The sequence below is a fragment of the Culex pipiens genome, chromosome 1, assembly GCF_016801865.2.
Source record: "Culex pipiens pallens isolate TS chromosome 1, TS_CPP_V2, whole genome shotgun sequence".
NCBI classification, from domain to species: domain Eukaryota; kingdom Metazoa; phylum Arthropoda; class Insecta; order Diptera; family Culicidae; genus Culex; species Culex pipiens.
The window spans coordinates 23,431,974-23,449,034 of NC_068937.1; the positions used below are offsets into that span (position 1 = coordinate 23,431,974).

A 17,061-nucleotide genomic window follows, 5' to 3' on the forward strand; every position below is an offset into this window, starting at 1 on the left:
GCCATCTTGAATTACGTTACGTTCTTTATTATGTTGAAACGTGTTTGGATTCATATTTACTTTAAAAAAATTACACCACTTGGTCTTGTCAGTTTTTATTGTTCTTGATCTTGAAGTGGTGAACTAGGTGATTCAATTGCCCTTCACTCACCGAGATTCGAACTGACGACCTTTGGATTGCTAGTCAAACTATCACACCAGCGACTCTATCGAAGCAAGCCGCGGGGCGGGACTGACCTGACCTAACGACCTAACCTCGAAATTACTCCTGGATTTATTTTGTTTTTTTTTTTTTTGTTCTGCTTGATTTGTTTTTTTTTTTTCAAATACGTGACCTCCATGCTTCCTAATTTTTCAAATATTCTAACCTCCAAACTATTGCAGCAACAACGAGGACGACCTGGCGCCCCCCTCGCACCAGCAGCAGCAGCAGCCCTCCTTCAACCTGGTCAAGCTGTTCATCAAGCAGAAGAGCAGCTCGACGGACACGTGCATGGACGTTTCGTCGGGCTGCTGGCCGAGCGACTCGAGCGGTGCGTCCGGGTCGGGAACCAATGCCGGAGCTGAGAACAACAACAACAGTAATACGAACTTGGCGGTGGCGAGCTCGAAGGACGCGCAGCGCTCGCGCAAGAAGAGTATGAATGATTCCGGGAAGTGTTCGACGCTTGGGCGGCACGAGGAGGAGGAGTTCCAGTTTGACAGTTTGGATGCGGTTGGGCAGGGTGATGAGGGGGAGAAGGGGGGGAAGTTGAACGACTTTAACTCGCCGGTTCATAAGCGGAATTACAAGGCTTACAATATGAACATTGCTGGGAAGAACGTGCCGGCGATGAATCCGGTGGTGTACAACTTGATGAACAATAATGGTGGGGCGAGTACCGGAAGTGGAACCAGTATTACGAATCAGCAGAACAATAATAACAACAACAACAATAGCTTTAAGGACACCAACTCGGATGCTAGTCGTACGTCGGAGAACTTGACGCAGATCTTCAACGTGACCCGGAGTAGTCAGGATAAGACGCGGGTTCCGATCGAGATGATCACCAAGTCGATGCAGACGTCGTTTATTGGGGTCAAGGAGAAGGTCCGGGTTGTTCCGCCGTCCTTTTTGGACCGGCTGCAGAAGTTGGGAGATAAGCAGAAGGCGCCGGTCTTTGTGGTCTACCCGAACTACGTGCTGCCGGATTTGGGCTTCCTGAACTCGTCGCAGCAGAAGGATGGCGTGGTGATTTCTCCGCTGTCGTTCAAGGAGAACTTTAGAGCGAATGGAGCGACGACGGCGAAGAAGCCGCGGCCGGTGTCGATGAACGACATCGAGAACATCCGGGCCAAGGAGTACAAGCACGTGCTGGACTGGAAGTCGCTGGTGACGCTGCTGCCGCAGGAGTACCGGAAGCTGTTGAGGAACATCCCGGAGGCGAATGCCGTGGCGTCGGACGACGCCGGCCAGAAGCCGTTGTTCTGCATGACGCCGCCGTTGCGGCGTGGCCGCGGAGTCACGTGCGACTGTGTCAACTTGCTCGGGCAGACCCAAACCTACAACAGCAGCAGCAGTGGGGGAAGTTCTAGTCAACCGCCGAGTTCCGGCTATCGTGGGTCGTCCACGATGCTGACCGACTCGGAGATGGACCTGCTGGGGCCGAACGCGAGCGCGACCGGCTTCAGCAACAACATGTACGTCTACCAGTACGACAGTCCGGCGGAGGTTTCCTCCGCGGAGCGACCCCCCTCCGGGCGAACCCCCAAAGGCATCCTCCGACGAGCCCCGGCCAAGGCCAAACGGAACAGCATGTTCGAGGAGAACCAGCGAGTTCACACCGCCGAGAAGCGACGCTCCCTGCAAGAACCCTGCTACAACTTCTCCGACGAGCAGCTCTCGATCCTCGAAGAAGACCTCCACCAACCACGCAAGGTCAACAACTCCCCCAACATGTCCCAGCACCAGCCCCGTCTTCCCAACACCCCGAAACTTCCCTCGGCCGACGACTACCACCGGCTCAACAAACTCAACGACCTCAACGACTTCGAGCTGAAGCAGGCCGTCAGCAACAAGCTCAACCAGCGGGTCGCCCAACAACAACAACTCCTCCAGCACGAAGACGACCTCGACGCGCGCATCCGCGCCGAACACTTCCTCTCCAACGTCCCCAAATCCGAACTCAAACACTACGCCGAGATCGCGCACGTCCTCGAGACCACAACCGCCGAGGGCGCCACCGCCCCCTCCGAAGAAGCCTACGACCGGAACCGCCTCCGGCACGAAGTCTCCCGCGCCCTCTCCCAGCGCAAAAACGTCTCCTTCAACTCACCCAACCAACCTCAGAAACCCGCCCAACTCCTGCGACCAACCGAAATCAAGTTCAGCACGCCGCCCAACTCCCCCAACATGTCGGTCGTGGGCGCGCAGCGCCCCCCAACCAAACCCACGACCCCAACCGAGGCCGAGCGCGAAAAGCAGGACAAGATCCAGTCGAACCGCTTCAAGCGCCTCCAGATCCAGTGGGAACTCCTCAGCAAGGACGGAGCCCAGCTCAAGCAGGAGTTGGGGGCGCCGCGCAGCGGCGGCAACACCCCGACCGGTGCCATGAAGAGTCGCATTCCGCGACCGGTCAGCTATCCGACCACCAGGTAAGGTCTTCAAAACCCCAACTTGTAACCTCACTTCTAACACAAATCTTCTTTTTAGGGCAAACTCGGACCCGATGGTGAGCAAAACGCTGCTGCGGTCGCCGAGCAGGATTGTGGCGCCGTCCTCGATCGGAACCAAGAAGAAGACTGTGGCTGCTCCGCAGCCGGCGCCGAGGACGCCCAGCAAGCTGCTGCACACGACGCCCAAGAAGAGTGCGGCGGGGGTTGCAGGAGGACCGAGGTGAGTGGGAATTTGGTTAGGAGGTTGTTGTTTTCGAAGAATTGTGGCGGTGGTGAAATGAGCGAGGTGGGGCTGGCCGGTTGGGATAAGAGTTGCTGTAGGGTTGTTTGGTGATTCTAGACAAAAGTACTTTTTGAACTGTCATGCTAAACAAATTAAAATATATATATTTCCATATTTGATACATTTATAAACACTATAAAATTTTGTTCGAGACTTTTGGAAAAGTAATGCTTGATTCCAAAATGTCAGAATATTGTTATTAAAAATTTGCGTTGGTTTGGTTGGCTTAACTTATTTATTTTCCGGGTTTTTATAATTCTAATCATTTTTTTTTTTCGAAAAATGATATTGTTGCTTATAAGCATTGCACAACAACAATCCGTCTATAATTTTCCAAAAAAAAAAATAAACAAATCTTTGAAAAATATTATTGAATTTTCAAGTTTTATCCTCCAGTTGAATGGAAAATCGATTGGAGAATGTTTTAAAATTGAAGTACTTAAAAAATAAATTATCAATTTTGAGAATTTTTTTCTGATAAGTCTATATTTTTAAAGCACTGTCCTATATCCTGAATTTTAGAAAACATGAGTTTTTTTGCCCAAAATTAAAAATTTTATCAATATCTTTTATCAATATTTTCCAAAAATTATCATTACAATTCTAAAAAATCAAAATTAAAAAAGAATTTCCAAAATTCTCAAAATTTTCCCAATTTTCAAATTTCCAAAATTCTTGAAATTCTGAAAAATTTCAAAAAATTCTTAAAATTCTCAAAACATTCAAAATTTTTAAATTTCTTTTTTTTTTGTTATTCTTTCAAAGTTTTTTTTGTTACCTATGTAAATTAATTTTCCGATTATCAACCAGGATTTTCTCAATCTTATGTTTTTAAACAATCCCTGCGAAGTTGGTTCTTTTTTACCAAAACGTACAAAAATAAAAAACAAAATACAAAATAGAAGCAAAATAAATACAAACTAAATAATAATAAAAAAAAGTTCAAAATAAATACAATCTAAATAATTATAAAAAAATAAGTACAAAATAAATACTAAATAAATACAAAATAAGTAGAAAATAAATAAAAAATGAATACAAAATAAATGCAAATTCAATACAAAAAAATACAAAATAAATACAAAACAAATACAAAATAAGTACAACATAAATACAGAAAAAACACAAAACAAATAGAAAAATAAAATTTAAAAAATACAAATAAAGCAACAACACAAAAAATAAAAATACTCAAAATATTAAAAATCCAAAAAAATTAATAAATATATAAAAACATACAAAACACACAAAAAAAAAATACAGAAAATACTAAAAATACAAAAATACAATCACAAAAAAGATACAAAAAAAATAATAATATCAATATGTTTTATCAATATTTTCAAAAAAATATCATTCCAATTCCATTAAAAAAAAAAAAAATTTAAAAAAAATCGCAAAATTTCCAAAAATCTTGAAATTCTGAAAATGTTTAAAATTATCCCAATTCTTAAAATTCTCAAAATTCACAGCACATTCAATTTTTTTACAATTCTTCTTTTTTTTGTTATTCTTTCAAAGTTTTTTTTTTTGTTATGTCAATTAATTTTACGAGTATCAACAACAATTGCAAAATTGGCCAAGTTTGCAAAAATTGCAAAAAATGCAAAAATGGCAAAAAAAATACAAAAATTGCAGAAATGGCAAAAAATACAAAAATTGCAGAAAATGGCAAAAAAAATGCAAAAATGGGGGAAAAAATGAGCAAAAAATGCAAAAACTGCAAAAAATGGCAAAAAAGGCAAAAATTGCAAAAAATGCAAAAATTGCATAAATACAGAATACAGAAAATACTAAAAATACAAAAATGCAAAAAATACAATCACACAAAAGATACAAAAAATACTAAAAAAATTATCAATATGTTTTATCAATATTTTCAAAAAAAATATCATTCCAATTCCATTCCAAAAAAATCAAAATTAAAAAAAAATCGCAAAATTTCTTAAATTCTCGATTTTTTTGAAAATGTTTAAAATTATCTCAATTCTTAAAATTATTGAAATTCTCAAAATTCTCAGCACATTCAAAATTTTTACAATTCTTCTTTTTTTGTTATTCTTTCAAAGTTTTTTTTTTGTTATGTTAATTAATTTTTCGATTATCAACAACAATTGCAAAATTGGCAAAGTTTGCAAAAATTGCAAAAAATGCAAAAATGGCAAAAAAATACAAAAATTGCAGAAAATGGCAAAAAAAAACAAAAATTGCAGAAAAAAATGCAAAAATGGGGAAAAAAATTAGCAAAAAATGCAAAAACTGCAAAAAATGGCAAAAAGGCAAAAAATGGCAAAAATTGCAAAAATTGCAAAAATTGCAAAAATTGCAAAAATTGCAAAAATTGCAAAAATTGCAAAAATTGCAAAAATTGCAAAAATTGCAAAAATTGCAAAAATTGCAAAAATTGCAAAAATTGCAAAAATTGCAAAAATTGCAAAAAATTCAAAAAATGCAAAAAAGGCAAAAATTGCAAAAAATGCAAAAATTGCAACAAAATGCAAAAAATGCAAAAATTGCAAAAATTGCAAGAAATGCAAAAATTGCAAAAATTGCAAAAATTGCAAAAATTGCAAAAATTGCAAAAAATGCAAATTGCAAAGATTGCAAAAGTTGCAAAAATTGCAAGAATTGCAAAAATTGCAAAAAATGCAAAAAATGCAAAAAATGCAAAAAATGCAAAAATTGCAAAAATTGCAACAAAATGCAAAAAATGCAAAAATTGCAAAAATTGCAAAAATTGCAAGAATTGCAAAAATTGCAAAAATTGTTATTCTTTCAAAGTTTTTTTTTTGTTATGTCAATTAATTTTACGATTATCAACAACAATTGCAAAATTGGCAAAGTTTGCAAAAATTGCAAAAAATGCAAAAATGGCAAAAAAAATACAAAAATTGCAGAAAATGGCAAAAAATACAAAAATTGCAGAAAATGGCAAAAAAATGCAAAAAATGGGGGAAAAAATGGGCAAAAAATGCAAAAACTGCAAAAAATGGCAAAAAAGGCAAAAATTGCAAAAAATGCAAAAATTGCATAAATACAGAATACAGAAAATACTAAAAATACAAAAATGCAAAAAATACAATCACACAAAAGATACAAAAAATACTAAAAAAATTATCAATATGTTTCATTAATATTTTCAAAAAAAATATCATTCCAATTCCATTCCAAAAAAATCAAAATTAAAAAAAATCGCAAAATTTCTTAAATTCTCGATTTTTTTGAAAATGTTTAAAATTATCTCAATTCTTAAAATTATTGAAATTCTCAAAATTCTCAGCACATTCAAAATTTTTACAATTCTTCTTTTTTTGTTATTCTTTCAAAGTTTTTTTTTTTTTGTTATGTCAAATTGGCAAAGTTTGCAAAAAATGCAAAAATGGCAAAAAAATACAAAAATTGCAGAAAATGGCAAAAAAAAAAACAAAAATTGCAGAAAAAAAATGCAAAAATGGGGAAAAAAATGAGCAAAAACTGCAAAAAATGGCAAAAAGTCAAAAAATGGCAAAAATTGCAAAAATTGCAAAAATTGCAAAAATTGCAAAAATTGCAAAAATTGCAAAAATTGCAAAAATTGCAAAAATTGCAAAAATTGCAAAAATTGCAAAAATTGCAAAAATTGCAAAAATTGCAAAAATTGCAAAAATTGCAAAAATTGCAAAAATTGCAAAAATTGCAAAAATTGCAAAAATTGCAAAAATTGCAAAAATTGCAAAAATTGCAAAAATTGCAAAAATTGCAAAAATTGCAAAAACTGCAAAAAATGCAAAAACTGCAAAAATTGCAAAAATTGCAAAAATTGCAAAAAATGCAAAAAATGCAAAAAATGCAAAAAATGCAAAAAATGCAAAAATTGCAAAAATTGCAAAAAATGCAAAAATTGCAAAAAATGCAAAAAATGCAAAAAATGCAAAAAATGCAAAAATTGCAAAAATTGCAAAAAATGCAAAAATTGCAAAAATTGCAAAAATTGCAAAAATTGCAAAAATTGCAAAAATTGCAAAAATTGAAAAAATTGCAAAAAAATGCAAAAAAATACAAAAAAAAAGCAAAAATTGCTAAAAATGCAAAAAATGCAAAAATTGCTACAATTACAAAAATTGCTGAAATTGCAAAAATTGCAAAAAATGCAAAAATTGCAAAACTGCAAAAAATTCAAAAAAATGCAAAAATTTTCAAATATTGCAAAAAATGCAAAAAATTTAAAAATTGCAAAAAATACTAAAATAACTTAAATTGATAAAATTGTTAAAATTGCTTAAATTTCTGAAAATGCTAAAATTTCTAAAATTGCCAAATTCGCAATTTTTTTAAAAATTGCAAAAAAAGTAGCATAAAATGCAAAATTGCAAATTGCAGAAATCGCAAAAAAGTGTAAATTTCCTAATCCTGCGTAATTAGTCTAAAATAGCGAGACAGGTCAGCCCTACTATCTTGTTTTCACCGAAGATATGATTCTTGGAAATGGCGTTGATTTCACTTGTTAAGGTTTAATTTTTTTTCATCTATTTTCAAATTCTAGACCCGCTACACGCACACGGTGAATCAACTAGTCCGGCATTCGTCGAAATCCTCTGAACAGTTTTTTAACCTTAAATTTTTCGTTTTTTTCGTTTCTCCCCTCCACAACGTATAAATTGTGTGTTGTTCTTTCTATCTATCTTTACTCTCTTTCTCTTTCTAACTCTATCTCTCTTCCTCAAAAATTCGCTCGCTTTTCCGCCATTTTTTTCCCACACATTTTGCGTTCACCCTTTTTCCCTTTCTTCATTTCTTTAAAAAAAATCCTCTCAAAATGCCATGCCGCTAAACAAAAACATCAAAATTTAAACCCAAAATCGTAAAGGATCCCTCTCGCACCGTCGTCGACGCTCAGCAAGACCGCCTCGAGTCCGGCGGTGATGGCCACACCAAAGTCTCAACCAGTCATGGGTGTCGGAGTCAAAAAACCGGCCGGATCTCCGATCATCCGGAAGCCCATCACGACGACGAGGCCACCCGGCAAGAAACCTGCGGCAGCGACGGCCAAAGCATGACTGCGTAAGTAAATTGGGGGAGAGAACAATAGCGGCGTGAGAAGTTTATGTATAGTAGGGTTAAGCAAATGAGAGAGATAATGAGAGCATGAGAGGAGTGAGAGAGCGAAAGAGCGCGTGGTTGGAGAGTGTATTTATTCCTCTCTCAGTTTTTGTCCGCCATGATTAGCAGTGGGCGGAGCAAACAGTTAAGTAGAACAGAACAATATCGTAGTAGGCTGCTCCTCCTCCGTAGACGTTTAGTAGAGTAGTAGTGCAAAGTGTATACAAAGCAAGGATATTTTTTGTATAAATTTAGGGGCGAGAGAGGGAAAATCGTTAGGCGAAAAAGAGAGAGCAAGAGAGTTCCATTGAAAGAAGGAAAGAGAAGGCAAGCAAAAGTACTGTACTAAAATACTGTAAAACATTTAAAGATAACACTCTCTAACTCACACTCACACACATAAGCTGCAATTCTATTTAGAGGAAACTCTTTGTAAGTACTACTCATACCAACACACATACAAGCAAAAACAAACCATATGTAAAACATTTACCAAGTAATTCCCTCTCTCTCGAGCGCGCGCACGCGTTAGTGACTCTCTCACCAGGAGAGAACAAGAGAGCGCGATGTGAATATTATTTTTTACTGGCTACTCACCAATACTATAAAAAAGAACACGGAGAAAAATCGTAACGTTAAATTAATAACTAAAACAGTTGAAAAAAGAGAGATAACAAACTAAAGAGAGCAAAAAGAGAAAGAGAGAGAGAGGGAAAGCATCCAAGCTAAGTCATTAGAAGTAAGGTTTATATAGTTACAAATACATATATACAACACACAAACACGCTGCAAATATAATATCCTTTTCACAAACACACATGCAGAGAACAAAATATCTATCTAAAACTAGGTTCGTAAGCTTCGCGTAAACAAAAGTTAGGAAATGTGCTCGATAGAATAAAGCAAAAAAAGCAACCGGTGAGAGGGAGAAAGGATTTGAGAGAGAGAAAAAGTGTGATTGCGCTCGCGTCAATCTAAAAGTTTGAATGATAAAATTATCATTTGTGATTTTTTTAATCTGAAGAAAATCATTGAATTTTCGTGTTTGATTTGTGTTTTATTGCTCCTTTTTCAAGGTTTATGAATGTTAAGATTAGAGCTAGGAATGCGTCAAAATTTGAGTATTTTGTGTAAATTGAATTATTGAGAATTATCTCTTCAAATTTGTAATTTTTTATATTAAAATCTAAAACAGTATTTTTGCCAATTTTTCATGAATTTCTAGACAATTATTAGTCTACCTTGGAAAATCATATTGAACACATCTAAGAGTTGAATATTTTCAAAAAGTTATCACGAAAATTATCAAAATTTAACAAAATGGAGACAATGTTTGCCGCCATTTGTCACCAAATTTCAAATGCAGGTTTTTTTTTAATAAATTATATTTTGCTAAAGATTTTTTGAATTTATGATCATATTTGTGAAATGCAGGCACTAATTGTCTTTATTTGACATGTTTAAAAAAAGTAATGAAAACAAGTGGAACTTTGAATTCTTTGGAAAAGTATGAATTTTGTAGAATTCCATTCAAAATTATTCCTTTTTTGAGACTCATTTTGAATCTTACGAAATTTTGTTATTTTTTACACAACTGTATTTTATGAAAAAATAAATGATGTTTTTTATGAAATACAGTTGATTAGAAAATAGCTAAATTTTCTAAAATTCAAAATGAGTGTAAAAAATCATACTTTGAATTCTACAAAATAGTTTAACTTTTTTTTAAATCCAAATTTGTGGAACTGAATGTAATTTTTTTCACTCATTTTTAAATAAAAAATATATTTTCTAATCAACGTTTTTCATTTAAAAAAATAAATAATTCTGGAGTTTTTTTTTAAAAAAAAAAGGTCCAATAAACCAAATTTCCAGTTTTTGTTTTTTGAGTGTTTCTGAAATCGCCTTAAGTTAGGGGTATTAAAAACACCCAAAAAGCAAAAACTTAAAATTTTGTTTATTGGACCTTTCAAAAAAAAAACTCCAGAATTTATCTTGTAACAAACATAATTAATCAAAATTCGTAGATAATAACTTTTTTTGCTTTCTCGTATGTCATTTTTTTCCATGTTTTGCAAATTTATTTCAAGATATAAAAAAAATAAGAAAAAATGCAGTATGCTTTGCAACTGTAAATGTATTTATTGTACAAAAATGAGTTTTTTTCTTAATGATTAATTTTAAAAAAATCTTGAAAGATTGATAAATTTTCAAATTTTGTTATTAATAACTAATTTTCATAACAAAATAAAGTTTTGTTGTGTAAAAATAATTGTAAAATTTTCATTATTTTAGTACAATTTTTTTTAGTACAAACTTTTTTTTGGTTTAAACCTTCGGAAAATTATCTTTGAACTTCGATTATCAATAACATTTTTTGTTTAAAAAAAAAACAAACTTTATAGTAAATTAATTAAATACTTTAAAAACATAATTGGATAAAAGATCCCATTTTGCAAACATAAAAGTCTGTATTTTCTTAGCATACAGTATCTTGTGATTTTTCTTATTACCTTAGGCTGGTGCAAATATTTTTAAAAGTTTTTGTCACCCCCCCCCCCCCCCCCCCCTTCAAAATTGGCCCGAAAAATCAGGAGGAAAATAAAATATTTTTACAATAAACTTCAAAATTTCAATGAAAATTCAAGTGCAACCAGCTGAAATCAAATTAAAATACATTTTCCTGCGTTTAAAATCATTTTTAGCATGTTTGGGTTTATTAAAAAATCTTAAGATTTTTTGAAAATTTTTGATGCAAAATGTTTTTTTTCGATACATTTTTTGTTTTTGTCAGATCTTAGATTTTTTGAAAACTAATGATTGCAAAACAACTGAACTAGTGTAAAATGCATTTTAAAACACTTTTTTCATTTAAATGTGAAGACTATGGCTTGTTATTTAAATTTTTATATTTTTTTATTTTTTTGCCCCCCCCTTGACCTCGGCCAGGGCCGAGGGACAAAAACTTTTTTAAAAATTTGCATCGGCCTTATTGATTATGTTACTATTGCTTGTGACAATTTTAGTATTTTAACAAGTTGTTAAACAATAATGAAGCTACCTTTGACTCTTATTTTGCAAAAAAAAACATGAAAACATGTATTGTGATTATTTTAGTACTCTCTCAAAAAGAATATTTTAGTGGAAATTCTGGTAAAATTACTTTTCAAATTTTAAATTAAAAAAAAAAGCTCTTATTTTCAAAAAAATCTGCAATACGCAACATTTGTATTGTTTTTATTTTAAATAAAATACTGTATTACTACTTAAATTTTTTAGAATTAAAATTAAAAATAAAAATATTGTGCATGAAAAATCTTGAATTTTTATGTATGAAAATTAAATGATTTCTAAACAACTTTGATATATAGTTTCCGGAAAATTAGGAAAAAATGAAATTGATGCTAGTTAAAATGATAAGGTTGAAATTTGGGAAAAAGGTTCAATTTTGAAACGAAGCGAAAGTTAGTTTGAAAATCTTTTCAGCGCAGAAAAAAATTATCGGATTTTAGCCGAAAAGCATGGTTTCGTTTACTTAAATAAGGTAAATAAAAAGATTATATGCACAATTTTCTTTGAAAAAAAAAAAAAGCTGAAAAGTTGTCAAAAAATGTTCCTTTGTTGCTAAAAGATTTGATTGTTTTGAAATTTCAATTAAATTTTTACATTATTGGGCTAAATTTCAATCTTATTCTAGTTTGATTGTGGTTCCGTACTGAGTTGAGTTCCTAATATGTTCAGGCAAGTTGTGATTCCGAGCTAGAATCGTTAAAAAAATCAGGAAGTAGTTTTTTGTTGTACAAATATTGTCCCCACATTTTTTTGTCATTTTAAATAACTCTTGAAATTTAAATTTTGTGTGTTTTTTTTATGTTAATAAATCCGAAAAAAGCAAACGCCGAGAAAAAATTTAATTATGGTTTGAAATTTTCCGCAAACGATTTTAACACTCCTTCACTTAGTTCGACTGACTTCCGCCGGCTGGGCTTGGCCAGCCCAGTTGACGAGCATTTTTGTGTTCCACCACAGCAAATTTATTATATAATTTAGTCTTGTCGTTTATTTTCCGTGTGCGAACGATGCAACGATTTAATTTTAACAAATTTGCACCTTGTTTCAATGTCACCATCCCTTCACCCCTTCTCAAACTGTAAAGATAAAAATGCCATTAATCGTTTAAGTTAAAAAAAACTGAATTGCAACAGTATCGAAGAGAACGAACAAATCCGAAATAAATTCCAATAGTTTTTAAATCACGTGCGAACGAGCGAGTTTGATTTAATTTTTATTTGTTGCGAAATCAAAACACCAACAAAATAATTAAACACACACCCAAAACACTTACGCGAAAGCTGCAAGAGTGCCATAAAGAAAAAACAAATCTCTCTTTTCGTTCCGTGTAGAATCCTCTCTTTGCTTCATTCTCTCTTTCATTCGCTGCAAGCGATGACGTCACGGCGTAACAACTTGCTGCCGCGAGTGAGAGAAAAATGTGTGAGAGAGAGAGGAGAGAATTCTGCTCGCGCGCGCGCGAAAAGAGAGACCAAAACGAAATAGAATCGAGAAGCGAAATTCCAGAGAGAGAAATAAAAGTAAGTACAGCGAGAGAGCAAGTCAATGTGTTTGAGTTTGTCTTTGTGAATGACGCTGCTTATTTTGTGCGAACTTTCTTTATATCTGCTGTGAAAAAGTAGGAAACTAAGAATAAGCTTAAAACGCTTGCGCGTTTTCTAACTTAAAACATTCAAATTTAAAGAAAAGAAAAAAAATGCTTTTGCTGTTTGTTCACAAATCATAAACACACATACTCTCATAAAACATACAAAGGTTTGAACACTATTTATGATGAGCACACACCACACCGAGAAAAGACAACACACGTAAAATTCATTAAAAACCATTTAAAGCGCATTAAGCCACACACGCAAAAAAAAACAAAGCTGAAAACGGTTAATCAAAGCATGTTAAAACAAAGCCTACTGTAATTAAAAAGCGATTAAAAAAAAGGGAGGGGGAAAAGAGCAAACCTTTTCATATATTTACTGAATGTGTATTAAGGCATAAAAAAATAAAAAAGAAATGCTAAATTTTGGTTGTGTTTGGAGCACCCTAATTTTTGCTTCTCTTCTAACACGAAAAAAAAAATACTCGAAATCATCGCTTTTTATAGATATTCCAATTTTAAATTTCGCAACAACACCTCAAATCATAACCTCAAAAAAATAAAAACGCACTGATATTTTTCCTAGCGCTTTTCTTTTCGGTAAATGCTCTGGAATGCGAATATTTATTGCAAGAGAAAGCAAAAAATGAATCAAGCGTTTGTTGTGTTGTGTAGGCAAATTTAGTGAGTGAGGAATGAAGAATTTAATGAAAAAGCTTTCGCATTGTTTTTTGGTTCGCGCTTTATGATATGATTATTATGTATTAAAAACAACAAATAATATATATTCTATATATACTAAAGGAAAACATATTGCAAATATATATACACTTACTACCAAGAGGATAACAAAAAGGAAACAAAATCATTACGGTTAGATGAGAATGGAATAAAAAAAATAAAAACAAAAAACGTAAAACACACACTGACAGAAAAATACACACCCACACACATACCAATAAAATCCATTTGGCATTGGAACAAATGTGGAAAAAATAATCACAAAAAATGAATAAAAAACAAATTATTATTGTCTAAAATTGAGTGGTGGTTCTGTGGTATCTAATTTTATCCGAAAATTCCCTTTTACATTTTTTCTAATTTACTTTTGAAATTTCTCCAAAATCTGAAATATGTATTTTATGTTTTTATTTGAAATTTGTGCGACCTTTCCTATGACTATTGATTAAATTTAGCATTTTTGGCTCGTCCATAAAATTCTCCATACAATTTTGACGGTTCCCGAAGGAAACTAGTTTTGAACTTACTTTGTATTACAACAAAAATTATCATGATCCGTATTTTTCAATTTAGGAATATTTTTTTTACAAACTTTACTTTTTCATATTTTTTTAATTAATGTTGAAAAATGTATTCCAAAAGTTTTCTGAGCATTCAAAATTATAGCTTCACTGCCCCTAATCGCACAGATGTACCATATGCATTTTCATCAGTTTTGAGTTAATGATGCAGTTTGGTTCAAAATCGCGTGCTCTTTCAAGATTGAAGATTCGAAAGGGCGTAATAATCAACTGTAGACCCTTTCGATGCTAGCCCGTATTTAAAAAAATCCAATTTTTTTACAAAGAGAAAAATTCTAAAACTATTATTATTACTATTAGTGGAGTGATGGGAGCAAGGGCGTCTATGTGAAGTGTATCTACACCCTCTACAAATTTCCGGTGTTTGAGGAGGGGATTCCCTCTCCCCTATTTTATTTTATGCACTGGTGTTTGTAGCACTTAAAATTTGGTGTTCAGATAACGGAGTAAGGGAGCGATCTTTTATTACGTTACGCAAACATTTGCATTTTGGAACCCCCACCCTAAGTTAAAAAATTTCATTATAATTAAAAAATGTGTATTGAGCGCAACACGGGGGAGGGGGGTCCTCCCCCCCCCCAAGAAAAACGCTTCCTAAAAATTATCGAATTGTTCACCTAGCGCTCACATTCGATTCCAGGACCAAGTTGCCTGCGGGTATGGAGATCATACATACCGACATCTAGGGCGAATCGGGACTTCAATTTGAATAGGGACAGCAGGTATCAAAGCTGCAAATTTGGAAATCGATGCACAATAGTTATTATTATTATTATTAGTTTTATTAAAGACACTTTACCATTGCAATGGCATTCGTAAACAACTGTTATTAATCTGGGTCTGTTCTATCCGAAAACAATCAAAAATATCCAAATATTGTGAAGTAACAAGACTAACACCGCTGTCCCAACTCGCTCTATGTATCCCGATTCGCCCCAGATGACATCAAAAATCTTTTTTAATACGTATTTTCGAATCCAGGATTTTTTTTTCAAACATTACTTTTTCATAATTTTGCTGCCGGCCACGCCGCTGCTCTTGAGTCAGTGCGGTTCGCTCCTCGTACATATTGTATGCAATTTCTGCGTGGTAGGCAAGATTACTTCAAGGTTATGTTCTAGAGAAAAGTGATATTCGAGGCACTTTTAAAACACTGAATAAAACAAATATTTTCCACATAATAATTAAATTGGGACTTATTGGTAAACAATCTTTTAAAATCGAGATATTTATTTTCAAAAATGTCAAATGTCAATGTGAAAGTGCATGGTGCCCCCTTACAGAAATCGAAAATGGTCCATCATTTTTTCCATTTTATTTCGTCCGCTAAGGGAGCATTCTTTTATTACGTAACGCAGTAGGGGGGGAGGGGGGGTCGGAGCCCGTGTTACGCTCCATACAAAATTTTTAAAATTTGTATGGAAATTTTGTTACGAGGGGGGGGGGAGGGGGTCTAAAAGTCCGATTTTTCGCGTTACGTAATAAAAGAACGCTCCCTAAATAAGAATCCGCTACAGAATAGGGTTCTAAAGCACTATATAATTTTTATGTACAACGGTATAACACCAGACTGAAACCATTTCTGATCTTTTTTTAAATTTAGATGCGAAAATAAATAAAATGACAAGAAAACTTTTCTTCGGTGGATTAACTATGTTCCCCTTGGAACGAGCTGTCAAGTGGGACCTTTTCCGCCAAGAAGGGCCGCGAAGTAAATTTTTTTAAAAATGATTTAAAAATCTATTTTAAATCCTTTGCGGTCGTACAAAAGGTCATTGTACTCAGAAAAATACGCTTCAACAATGTGAACAATAAGATTATAAAACTAAAGTCCATGCTTCCCCTCGTGTAATCGATGCTTCGGATAATCGAGTCTGGACTATACAATAATATATTAAAACCATCACCATTAGATTTCTCAGTTTTGTGTTTGCATCAATAATTTTCTGATAAATTTGGTGTCTTCGGCAAAATTATAGGTATTCTTGAGGACCATTGAGAAAAAATAGGTACACGGAAAAAAAATTGCAGATTTTTTAATCAACTTTTTTCTCACAAAAACTCAATTTCCCAAAAAATGTATTTTTTTGATTTTCGAGATTTTTTGATATGTTTTAGGGGACAATAATCCGCAACTTTTGAGCTATAGAGAAACATGGTCAAAAAAAACTGCCGCCGAGTTATTATTTTTTTTTTTTTTTTTTTTTGAAAATATGGTGACTTTTAGAAAAAATCGAAACTTCACGCAAAAAAAAACGAAATTTTTTAATGTAAAATTGAATTTCCAATCGAAATGTACTTTACAGATTTTTGCCTTCCTCACCTCACTGAGGCAAGGCTATAAAATCACTCGAAAAATGAACTTCTTAAATACACCTCCTAGATATACCTTCACGTATACCTATCGACTCAGAATCAAATTCTGAACATGTCTGTGGGGATGTGTGTAGACACGATTTTTTTCCACACGATTATCTCAGAACTAACTAAACCGATTTTGGCCGGATCTGCCTTATTCTTTTCGTTTTGGGGTCCCCTAAGACCCTATTAAATTTTATTTTGTTTAGCAAAGTATTTAAAACGTTAAGCCAAGAAAAAGATTTTTGTAGATACAAAAAAGGGCGATTTTTTGCATAACCTCAAAAGGCTGGTTCTTTTTGTTTACGTGCGAGAGTCGCGCCAGATGCGAAACGCGCGGTTGCCATATTGCTTCAAATGAGAGTCTGCATGTTTTGTGGAAAAGTCTGTATCAGGTATATATTTTTTTCATAAACTTACACGCAGAAAAATATTTTGTAGAATCAGCCCGTACGAGGTTTGATTCAACAACATTTTTTTTTTCTCAATTCCACAAAAAACTTTTGTTGTTTTGAAAAAAGTTGCTTTGACGTTTAGCATTGATTCAACAAAAATCTTGATTTTTGAATCAACAAAACGTTTTGTATGCCTTATTTTTCTGCGTGTATTTCCATTATTACTTTGTAAATGTGAGGAAGGCACCACCCACCTAATGGTGGATTAAGAAACGTTTTTAATAATAGGCTCTGTTTTCAAGATAT

At 33.7% G+C, this 17,061-nt stretch overlaps 1 protein-coding gene across 4 annotated transcripts in view; it reads left to right on the forward strand.

The window, feature by feature from the left end:
* LOC120414505 (uncharacterized) overlaps nucleotides 1-8,580 on the forward strand; it is a 117,463-nt gene extending 108,883 nt beyond the window's left edge. For all 4 annotated transcript variants that reach the window (XM_052706833.1, XM_039575708.2, XM_039575707.2 and 1 more), the window contains 4 exons: nucleotides 385-2,634; nucleotides 2,693-2,875; nucleotides 7,461-7,478; nucleotides 7,785-8,580. In XM_052706833.1, the coding sequence (XP_052562793.1) occupies nucleotides 385-2,634; nucleotides 2,693-2,875; nucleotides 7,461-7,478; nucleotides 7,785-7,974 (2,641 nt within the window). In that variant the 3' untranslated portion in view covers nucleotides 7,975-8,580. The remainder of the gene's footprint in view (nucleotides 1-384; nucleotides 2,635-2,692; nucleotides 2,876-7,460; nucleotides 7,479-7,784) is intronic.
* Nucleotides 8,581-17,061: the final 8,481 nt, after the last annotated feature.